This window comes from Lynx canadensis, chromosome B4 (genome assembly GCF_007474595.2).
Source record: "Lynx canadensis isolate LIC74 chromosome B4, mLynCan4.pri.v2, whole genome shotgun sequence".
NCBI lineage: Eukaryota > Metazoa > Chordata > Mammalia > Carnivora > Felidae > Lynx > Lynx canadensis.
Window position 1 is genome coordinate 16,501,181 of NC_044309.1, and position 12,235 is coordinate 16,513,415.

General features: G+C 41.9%; 1 protein-coding gene across 1 annotated transcript in view; it reads left to right on the forward strand.

Annotated features, from left to right (window-relative positions):
- The first annotated feature begins 323 nt into the window (after window positions 1-323).
- The window catches only part of TMEM236 (transmembrane protein 236), a 32,520-nt gene continuing 20,608 nt past the window's right edge, over window positions 324-12,235 (forward strand). Inside the window, exon 1 of the mRNA XM_030323165.1 lies at window positions 324-580. Coding sequence (XP_030179025.1) covers window positions 324-580 — 257 coding nt within the window. The remainder of the gene's footprint in view (window positions 581-12,235) is intronic.

The following is a 12,235-nucleotide window of genomic DNA, read 5'->3' on the forward strand; positions in this document are numbered from 1 at the left end:
TGTGCTTAAATTAGCAATCAAAGCTACAAAGACTTGCTTTTTTACCAGTGCCCCGAAAACATATTCAGAAGTTCATTTGACCCTGAATAATGGCTGTGCAAACACATTAAGTGGTCATTTCCACAACTGTTCTGTTTCTTTAAGAGACCTCGCTTGTTAAGCTGGAAGATCATTGAACCATATGAGGGTCAATAAAAGAATAAAAAGTCACCGGTTGGTGATTTCGGTACAAGGAACTTAATCGTAGTTGAGTATCTGTGTCCATATGCTGCTGGCCATCAAAGGGGGAGTGTTTGATCTTCAGCAGCTTGCCCTTCCTCAGGATGGTTTCTGGAAAACTGATCAAGCTCCTGGTTTTTGAGCTTTTCGAGTTTGCTGCTTTCTCCATTCCCACGCTTGTGATTGTGGAACAGTTTGCCACCACCTATCAAACAACGACGGGGAGCCCTGAGAAAACACATTATTGGCTGATTGTTTCCTGTTCGATTGCCTATGTGGCTTCAGTGACTCTGCTGATTTGGGTTCCCATAAAAGTTCTCTTATACAGGAAGCATGCCTTTTCCAAAAAAATTAAAGGATGGTAAGTAAAAGGATTCTTAAAGCAAGGAATCTCTGTGATGCTTTCATAGAGAATTTCTCAGGTGCTACAGGTAGGGATGTTAGCATAGCACAAATGTACATAATGTATATGCACATTATGATTAATGAGAAGTCATTGTCACCATTTCTATAATTGTATTGCTATTATGGTATCTTCTATATTTTTATAGGGGCCTTTTTTACTGCCTGTTAGCAACAAATTACATGTATTCATAAGTTCGTAGTTAGCATGAGTCTATGATACCCTGAGTACTGTATGTTGGCCCTAATTCCTTTGTTCACTAAATTGCATAAAGTTATCACAGCTAATTTATAGAAATCTTAATTATAGAATGATAATATGGAATTTTACTTTTACAAACATTTACATTACTTTAGGAAACAAAGTAATGTCTATTTTGAAATGTCTAATTGCATTGTTTTTCGGGTCTGGCCTTTAGCCAACTGAGATTTTTAACTGGTTCCTTTGCTTAGATTTTTTATTGTTATTATTATTTTAAATATAATTTATCATCAAATTGACTAACATACAGTATGTAAAGTGTGCTCTTAGTTTTGGGGGTAGATTCCCATGGTTCATTGCTTACATATAGCACCCAGTTCCTTCGTTTAGATTTTTAAAAATAATACTTTACTATGTTAGTAAATTTTTTTTACCTTGGTGGTGGTGGGGGGACTATTTCAATAATAATACAGAAATATTTTAAATAAATTAAGATCTAATGTTGCTTTAACTTAACAGTTTAGCTAATGTTGTATCGCCTGTATTGAGTACAAATTATTTCAGATACTAAGATATTTTTCCTTTCAGATCTTTATTTATTTAAAAATTTTTTTTTAATTTAGTGTTTATTTATTTTTGAGAGAGGGAGAGACAGAGTGAGAGTGAGAGAGAGGCAAACACAGAATCCGAAGCAGGCTTCAGGCTCTGAGCTGTCAGCACAGAGCCTAAAGTGGGGCTCGAACTCACAAACTGTAAGATCATGACCTAAGCTGAAGTCAGATGCTTAACTGACTGAGCCACCCAGATGCCACTATTTTTTTAAGTTTATTTATTTATTTAGAGAGAGTGGGGGGAGAGCATAAGTGGGGGGAAGGCAGAGAGAGAGAGAGGAAGAGAGAATATCCCAAGCAGGCTCTGCACTGACAGCACAGAGCCCCATGTGGGGCTCGAACTCAAGAACTCTGCGATCATGACCTGAGCCAAAATCTGGAGTCAGATGCTTAACTGACTAAGCCACCCAGGCATTCCCCTTTTAGAACTTTAGATCGGATTTCTACTCATCTAAGATTTCTTAGTTTTCTTTGATAAGTTAACCCTTCTTTCAGGCTGATCTTTTATTTTAGAGTCAAACAACATCAACCCACTTGAAAAGCAAGCAGCAGAGATTTTAACAAGGGCAGAAATGTAAAAATAGTAGATACAGAAATCTAGCTAGAAATACTGTCGGGAGGATGCAGTACTGGAGAGCCGAAGTGTGGAGTTCAAGAGGTCCTTTAGGTGTTGATTTAGGATGTGGCTCCATGACACTTGCCGGGGGACTTTCAGTTCCCTGAGGGCAAAGATCTTGAAGGGTTTCCGGAAGTAAACCATTTGGTTTACACTGCGTTTATCGGTGCAGTTTAAGGATTTTCCAAACCTTGACCCGAATCCTCAGGATATCTGTCAAGTGGAATTGGAGCTCAGCTGGGCCCTCCACTCCTCATATCACCTTGGAGTTGCTTTGACTGTCCAGGACTCCTGGCTGGGCTGGGAGTTTTGAGGGAAGAATGGAACACCCAAATGACCAGTGGCTTTCTATTAGTTTACTCCAGCCCCGGAAGGCACTCCTTGATTCTTTTTTTTTTTTTTTTTTTTTTTTTTTGCCATTGACTCAGACCTCTGGGATCCTAGGTTCTGAATATCATTCAGGCAGCAAACCTTCCATATCAGTTATTACCATCATCATCATCATCAAGTTATAACTGCTTCTTTACTGATCACGTATGTGCTTAGAGATTTATATGTGAATTTCATTTCCTTCTATACCATCTTGTGAGGGAGTTATTTTCATGACTTTATCATTATTATTCCCAAGGGGAAACTTATTATCAGAGAAGGGTTATGCAACTTCCCTGGTCAATAACTAGTGAGTGAGAGGACGAGACTTTGGACCTCTGTCCTTCTGACTCCATGTTTGGTATTTCAGCCACTGTCCTAAACTGCCTCTTTGAGTGACAAGGTCCGAATCTACTGGAGGCATTTGAGAGTAAGGAAGGCAGTGTGGTCCTTCATTTATTTCTATATCTTTCCAGTGCACGTTCTGCTTTATAAATCTGGTTCACGTGTCCCCCTTGGGCTAACATGTCCTGGGCTGTCCCAATTACATCTTTCAGTGAATTCTTCAGGGAAACACTCTTCTGGCCTTTCATTTTCCTTTGCAGGTGTGGCTGGCCCCAGGTGTTCTAAATAGATACACTATAGGTTATCTGTAATTTCAATGAAACTGTGACATTATTTCCTCATAGCCTCATTCATGAGTGCTGTCATATTGCTGTCTCTTCCTGTAGGTTCCTGTGGGCATTGTTAGCCCATGAATCTGGTATTTAGGAGAGAATGAGTTATCCAGCTAGTAGAGTGTATGTCCTGGCCACACAGCTAAGAGGTGCAGACCTGAGTTCAAATCCCAGCTTTGACCTTGACTGCAAGGACTTGTATGAGTTATTTAAGTTCTTTGAATTTTAATTGTCTCGTGAGCAAAATGGGGACAACCTCGGTTTTTCACCTGAGTGCTGTTTTAAGAAACGGAATAAGATTATGCAGATAAAGTTCCATGCATAATACCTGGCACATGGGAAGGATTCAGTGCATATTATTGTTATTACCTCAGGCTGAATTTAGTATTTCCATTTAAAACATGATCTTGTTTAATCCTCCGAATGAGAAATAGTAGAACTGATGATAAAACTGATTAAACTGAAGAAAATTATATGCCATCAGTGATACTCTTTGAACTTAGAAAATCCTGGAGGTCTCTTTTATCCTTCGAGAAAAATGAAGGCCAATAGCGTGATATCAACGAATATCTTAAAAAGTATTTGGCATATATACAGTGCTTTTATGTTTTATTTTTTCACTTGACCTGCACACCAGGGTTACGAGGTTGACCAAGGGATATAATTCCTATTTTGTAAGGAAGGAAACAGTGTCAGAGAGCTTAAGACATACACACTAAATCAACAGTAGAGTCTGAACTTTAATCCAGTGCTCTTTACTTTTGTGGGACACGTCCTCATTCTCTTTAGAATGATTGTTTCTTTTCAGGGATGCCTGTCCTAATTCGTAATAGGCTAGGGAGATGATTTGAGGAATGAGGAAAAGCTATTTACAAACACACCAAATTGTATATCTCAGTAAATGAGAGAAATCCTTTCCTGGGGTGTTAGTGAACATGCGAAACCATTGAACTATAGGGCTAGCCTGCAACTGGGGAAGATATCAGTGAAGAGGGTCCCAGGGGATAGGATAATGAGGGAGAATTTGTGGGGATTCTCAGAATGCCTTGGGACCCTGGGCTGCGTTTCAGGAATTCTCTCAAGTCTTTCAGCGTATAATTACTTTAGATCGTGACATGTCAGGAATTCTGGGCAGTGCCCCCTTGGAAAGACCCCAACATTTTGGACTGCATTTTGCCTTGCTTAAGTCCTTAATCTCTTAGACAGAATTTGCTGTCGATTCGTTTAAGACAGTGGTAGTAACAGTAGTAGCTGTTGTAGTTGCAGTAAAATAAAAACAAGTCTTTGTTGAACAGCTGCTATGTACCAAGCATGGGTGTAAACACATTGCCTGTATTATTTTAGTTAATTCTCTAACCTTTATGGGTAAGAAGACTTACAGTGCCCATCTTACAAATGAGGGAACTGAGGCGCCGAAGTTACACAGCCACACAGCCAGTGAGCCGTGGAGCCCACGCTGACTTCAGGGGGGTCTGTCTCCGCAGCCTGGTCTCTTGAACACCTTACTGATCCACAGTGGCACACACAGGGCATGTGCACAGCACGAATAACATCTGGGCACTGCCGGACGGGCTGGATAAACTGAAGGAAGTAGAGCTTGCCCTTTTCAGTCCCGGGAAGGTCATCCGTTAATCACCGTGAACTAAACACGGGCGCTTAACAGCACTCCCGTGTCTCCCAGTGGACTCTCCTCTCCTTAACTACTCAGTAGCAATGATTTTCCGATACTTGACGACAGGCTTTTTCTTCCTTGCCCCACCGTATCCAGTAAATCAGAAAGAGTATATTTACACGTGCTTTTCTCTCCCACTTTGTGCAATAAGTCACCAAATTCCATTAATTCTCCCTCTTTCGTGTCTCTGGCATCACCTCTGTGTTCTCCATGACTGTTTTCTTCACCCCAGTGAGGCACTAACTTCCAGGGCCATCATACATGGCCATGGTTCCCCACGTTTTCATACATTCAAGTCCGATGTCACATCATTTGTCCTGACGGTTTTGTTCAGGGAAGCATGAAGAACATTTTCTTCACTGATGCTGGGGCTCTGGTAGCCTTCACCAGCTGGTGTCTTATCCTTTGCTTCTTTTCCCCATCCCCCTTCCTTTGCAGTCCTTGACAGAGTAAAAATCTTCATGAAAAATGTTTTCTGCACATCAGTCCTGCCCCTTAAAAATCGACTCTTCCCCTTGCTTGTACAATGGTATTGGCATTATACCATAGAATCCTAAAGCTCAAAGGCACCTGAGAGTTCTACGACACTCTTTCTTACAATGCGGGTAGACAATGGACCTCTTATTTAAAAATTTTTTAAAAATTTTTTAATGTTTATTTATTTTTGAGAGACAGAGTGCGAGTTGGGGAGGGGCAGAGAGAGAGGGAGGCACAGAATCAGAAGCAGCCTCCAGGCTCTGAGCTGTCAGCACAGAGCCTGACGCAGGGCTGGAACCCACAAACCATGAGATCATGACCTGAGACGAAGTCTGAAGCTTAACTGACTGAGCCACCCAGGCGCCCCTGCCCTCCCTTTATATGCCAGTGAATTTGGCCATGGCCAGAAGCTCTATCCATTTCCCCCTGCCCCATTTTTCCCTTTTTATTGCTTTGCAAGTACTCTCATTGGCTCATAATATAAAATGCCACTTATATGATGATCAGTCCCAAAACCGTGTCTCCAGAGGTGACTTTCCTGAGCTCACTGTGTCCATATGAACGTTTTTCAAATGTTTAAAAGTATACACATCTCAACTACGTCCCATGGCAGTCTGCGACGTCTTCTCTTCTCCAGTGTCCAGGCTTTATCAGGTATTCTTGTCCTGTCATTTCTGGACCTTTTTCCCTTTTGGATATTTCCTTGGGATGATGACTGGCTTGTTAATGTCCAGACATGATCTCATTGATACCCAGCTGTCCTGTTGATGCAGCTATTGGTGTGAGGTATTGACTTCAACTGCAATAGTGTCACTTTCATAACTGAGTCTCATAACTGAGACTAAAACTCCTAGAAAAACTTGCTCTTGTCACACGGTTACCTCATCTTGTGCTTAGGCAACTTCCTGAGCCTGTAAGTGCCATAAAGCCAGACTGTGCCTTACGTGTCTTTCTGTCCTTACAACTGAGTGTAGTTCACACATTTAACAAGGGCTTGGATGAGTGGGTGAATGGATGAATGCAGAACTTGGCTTGTTGCATGAGCTCACTGGGGTTAGTGTTTTTTGTTGGGAAGTTAATGGCGGATGGTGGGAAGCCTTGAAAGACAAGGAAGGAAGCCTTGACTTGAAGAGCTAGGTGATCGAGAATGTTTAGGGGTTTCTGAGCAGAGTGTTTTCCCAAGTTATTATCTGATGCATTCCGTTCCCTGTGCTTTCCCTGTGAGAAATCTCATGGTCAGAATTCTTGCTGTGCAAATAGGAATCTTTAACTCACCGTGGCTTGAACTCAGGTCTTTCTTCGTGGGCCTACTCCTGGGGGAGACCTTCTTCCTGATGCTTTACTACAGACATGCACAGAGCTCTGTAGTGCTCTAACTCATCTTCCATCCGTACTTACACCATATCTACAGGTCCTTCTCCTCAGCCGTGTTGTGCTCTCATTGAAGCCTTGCACTAGCCTTAGCGTGAGTCCCCCTTCAAAGATGTGTCTGTGGCATTTCCAGCATAAATTTCATTGTATAGATTTCCTAGGATTGCTGTTGCAAACTACCACAAACGTGGGGGCTTAAATGATAGACATGTATTATCTCTCACTTGTGGACGTTAGAAATCTGAGATCACGGTGTTGGTTGGTTCCTTCGAAGGCTGTTGGGAGAATCCGTCCCAGGCCTCTCTCCCAGCTTCTGGTTGTTCGCTGGCACTCTTTAGCATTCTTTAGCTCATAGACGCATCACCCTGATGTCTACCTTCATCGTCGCATAGTGTTCCTCCCTGTATCTCCTCACATAGTCTTTCCTCTGTGCGTATCTGTCTCCCAATTTTCCCTTTTCATAAGGACACCAGTCCTGTTGCATTAGGGCCCACCCTAATTGTTAACTTATTGCCTCTGGAAACACTATTTCCAAATACAGTGCCATTCTGAGGTACTAGGAGGTTGGGACTTCAACATGTCTCTTTTAGGGGAACGTAATTCAACCTGTGACAGTCTGCCCTCTGGCCCTCCCCCAAATTCATGTTCTTCCCACATGCAGAATAGATTCACTGGAACCTAGCGGGGCAAATGTCACTAAATTGTAAGGCTTGACAATAATCCTCTGTGGCTGGACTTTCTGCCCTCAGGATGGGAGAGCCTTTCCTTCCCTGGCCTCTGGGTCTAAGGAGGGAGCCTCTGGGCCTGCAGTGGAGCCTCTCAGGCCCCTAGAGCCATCTCAGACGATAATACACATTCACAGCCAAGTAGCTCCACCAGCCCATTTCCTGCCTGTTGCATCCCAGAAGTCTAACAGCCTTCCTTCCTTTTGTCCCATCTCTGTCCCCCGTTAGTCCAAGCTGGCAGTGCCAATATTTCTGCTGAGATAGGTGATTGGGTTCACAAGGCACACCCTTAGTATCCTCTCTAGAACACACCCTTTCATTTTCTACAATATGGATAGACTGAGGAATATCCAAATCTTCAAGTTCTGGTTCCTTTTTGCTTAACGATTCCTTCTTCAATTTATCTCTCTCTCTCCTCTTATATTTTACTAAGTTCTGGTTCCTTTTTGCCTAACAATTCCTTCGTCAATTTATTCCTCTCCTCTTGTATTTTGCTATCATCAGCAGTGCCTTCAGTGTTTTGCTTAGAAATCTCAGCTAAATGTCTGAGTTCGTCGACTGTGGGTTCTATTTTCTACCCAGCAGAATACAGTTCAGCCAAGGTTCTGCCACTTTCTTTTTTTTTTTTAATTTTTTTAACGTTTATTTATTTTTGAGACAGAGAGAGACAGAGCATGAACGGGGGAAGGTCAGAGAGAGAGGGAGACACAGAATCTGAAACAGGCTCCAGGCTCTGAGCTGTCAGCACAGAGCCCAACGCCGGGCTCGAACTCACGGACCGCGAGATCATGACCTGAGCCGAAGCCGGCCGCTCAACCGACTGAACCACCCAGGCGCCCCTCTGCCACTTTCTAGAAAGGATCACCTTTCCTCCAGTTGCCAACAACATGGTCCTCCTTTCTGCCTGAGACTTCACCAGAAACACCTTGAACATTCACGTTTGTAGCATTTCTGTTTGGGACAATGTGCGTATTCTCTAAGATTGTTAGAGGCTTTTCTACATCTCTCCTCTTTTTCTCTCCTAGCCTTCACCAGAATCTCCTGTAATGCCCATATTTTTCTAACAGTCTCTTCTAGGCAGTCCAGCCTGTTTCTATCATGTGTCTTCAGACTCTTCCAGATTACCCATTACCCTGTTCCAAAGCTACTTCCACATTTTTAGGTATTTGTTACCAGTAGTACCCCCTACCTGTAGAGCAAACTCTGTGTTAGTTTTGTAGCACAGCCATAACAAAGTACTGGGTGACAAATGTGTTGTGTCCCTGTTCTGGAGGCTAGTTGTCTTGAGATCAAAGTGTCCGTTGGTTCCTTCTGAGCGCTGGTGGTTCACCGGCATCCTGGCATTCCTTGGCTTACAGATGCGTCACCCTGATTGATCTCTGCCTTCATCGTCACATGGTGTCTTCCTGCGTTTCTTCACATAATCCTCCCTCTGTACATTCTCCAAATTTTCCCTTTTAATAAGGACACCAGTCGTGTTGGATTAGGGCCCACCTTAATGACCTCATTTTAACTTACTAGCTCTGGAAAGACCGTATTTCCAGATAAGGTTACACTGTAAGGTACCAGGAGTTGAAACTTGAACATAATCTTTGGGGAGGAACATAATTTAACCCACAACACTTATTAATAAATTATAATAAAGCTATGTTAGCAGTAAGTCAAGATATTAAAATACAGATTATCATTATTTCTGGATACATAAGATGCAGAACTTGGATTAGAAACAGGTTGCATCTTCATTTTCCCTGTAGCCTCTAACTGAAAACTAGCATTTCTTTCCATTTTGCATGTTGGTAACAAAGCACACTACAAGTACCAGAACCTAATAACTTCATTAAGTAGATCTTTTCATATCATATATGTTAGATCTTTTAATACCACATTACAATTGTTGCAGATACTTCTTAATATGGCTAATGATCTTCGCTACCTTGACATTATGAATGATTTCAGTTTCCACTAGCTCTTGAGCGTTCCAAAGAAAATAAGGAGACAACGTGTTCATAGATGAGCACATATATTCCTGTATAAAATTTTTAAAAGAATTTGGAATACCGTATTTCAACATAATTGCTCTGTTTTTGTTTAAAAAGAAATCTGTTTTGAAAAAGGTCCATAGGATTTACCAGATTCTCAGAAGTTTCACTGCACAAAAAAAGGCTCAAAAAACGTGGTTTTAGCTAGTGGAGTTAATGTAGTGAAACCATTCAGATAAATTTCCTGCCTCCACGGAACTTACTTTGAGGATCAGCAAAGAGGAATGTGTGAAACGATAAACAAGAAATAATCAGCAGAACTTCAGGTAGTCATAAGGCCGCAGATATATATAATTCGGAATGACAACAGGGCTCCAACATGGAAGATCCAGGAATGGGGGGCATCTGGCAGAAGGTGTAGACAGTGTACAACTTGAAGATGAGGCAAGCTTGATGTGATCATGACACAACCAGAAAGCCAGTATGGCTGGAGTTAAGTGGGTTTCCAGGGAGAGGAAAGTCATTCTAAGTGAGAAAGAGACTAGGAGAAAGAAGAGAAACCACGTCATGTAGAACATGTAGGCTCGGGTAATAGGTTTCAAATTTGTTCCAGTTACATTGCTTACCCACTGGAGATTTTTAAAAAATATGTAAGATGCACAGATGTGTGTATTTTGTGTGAAATACATGTAGCACAATTTACCGACTTAACCTTTTAAGTGTACGTATCAGTGGCATTAAACTCATTCACACTGTTGTGCCATCACCACCATCCGTCCACAGAACGTTTTCGTCTTTATTCTTGTCTCCACTCAACACTAACTCCTCATTCACCCCACCCCTTATCGTTGGAGATTTTTGAGCAGGGCAGTGATAAGATGTGTTTTACTTTTTAAAAATATAACAGTTGGCTCTATGGAGAAAACGTTGCTAGGCAAGAATAGAAATATTAACAGGAAACTGGATAGGAAGTTCTTGGAGATGAGACATGATGGTAAATGAGCTATGATGTTAGCGAAGGATGGATGTGACACGTACTTTCAGTAATTCTACTTGCAGTAAACCAGAGAGCATTTGATGATTGGAACAGGGATGTGGGGTCTTTGTTCAGGCATGTTAAATCTGGGTTGCCCATTAGCCACCCAAGTGGAGGTGCCAGAGTTGGGCATACAAGCCCAGAGCTCAGAAGAAAAAAATGTCTATGTCTATATCTATGTCTATATATATATATGGAAGTCCTGGGTAAGTGCTTGATATTTAGAGCCATGGGAGGGACGCCTGGGTGGCTCAGTCAGTTAAGTGTCAGATTTCGGCTCAGGTCATGATCTCACAGTTCATGAGTTCAAGCCCTGTGTTGGGCTCTGTGCTGATGGCTCAGAGCCTGGAGCCTGCTTTGCATTGTGTGTCACCCTCTCTCTCTCTCTGCCCCTTCCCCACTCACTCTCTCTCTCTCTCAAATAAAAATAAACATTAAAATAAAATTAAAGCCATGGGATTGCTTGAGACAATTAGGCATAAAGAGGAGGTGCAGGAGTAATCCCTGGGGCACTCTCACCTTTTAGAGCACAAGCTGAGAAGAAGAGGGCTCCATGAAGGCTCCAGGCAGAGCCAGGTGCTGCAGGAAGCTGGATCTGGGCTCAGAAAAGGAGGCAAAGCTACCTCTCAAAAACCCCATTGTACCTCTGGTTTTAGCAGGTCGTACTGAGTCTGGCTAGGAGACGGGTCTATCCTGCCCTCTAACTTATGTCTATACCTAGAACATCTAAGACAAGGATGGGATTGACAGAAGCATGGCAGGACCAAGGAGAAATCGTTAGTTATTTGAAAGAGTTCAGCACTTTTTGTACTTCGAAACACATTATCATATAAGTGTAATTAGTAAAATGTGTATTTAAGGAACGGAAATGTAAATATTTCATCATAGGAAAGCTTTGAGCATCTTTTGTCTTCCTATCAATTAATAATGCTAAGTGAGCATTTTAATTCTTTCTGTCATAAGATAGAGTATTATATATGTATTATATCTCAATAACTATTTGATTAATTGTTCATGAAGGTTTTAAGAAGTGGTCCAAAAACCACTGTGAAAAAAACCAATGGTCCAAAAACCAGTGTGAAAAATCATGTGATATATATGTATATATACATATATATCACATGATTTGTTTTTAGTTCAAGTAAGAAATATCCACATGTTTTCATTTGAAATCATTTCTTGGTGGGGTGCCTAGGTGGCTCAGTCAGTTAAGCGTCCGACTTCAGCTCAGGTCATGATCTCGCAGTTCATGAGTTTGAGCCCCACGTCAGGCTCTGTGCTGACAGCTCAGAGCCTGGAGCCTGCTGCAGATTCTGTGTCTCCCTCTCTCTCTGCCGCTCACACTCTGTCTCTCTCTCTCTCTCTCTCTCTCAAAAGTAAATAAACATTAAATTTTTTTTTAAATGAAGGCATTCTTGGTACAACATCTCTAAATGTCTTCTTTAAAAAAAAATCAATGTTATGATAGGGTATAATATAACTTAAGAAAGGCATGCTCTTGGGGTGCCTGGGTGGCTTAGTTGGTTCAGCATCCAACTCTTGATATCGGCTCAGGTCCTGATCTTGCAGTCATGGGATAGAGCCCAGTGTTGGGTGTGGCACTGAGCCTGGAGCCTGCTTGGGATTCCCTCTCTGCCCCTCCTCCCCTCAAAGTAAATAAACAAACATGGAGAAAAAAAAAAGTCACATTCTTTTTTTCAGTTGGTCACCAGAGCTGAAACTTTTTGGCAGGATTCCAGTTATGGAATTATGGAAATGTTGAATGTCATTTGTCTTGCACGGTGATGCTCTTGGAAGTCCATGGCTGGCTAGTTATTTTTTTCTGGAACAAAGGTGGTGAACCTTTGTTCTAGAAAATATTCTGGGTTTTGCATGTGTT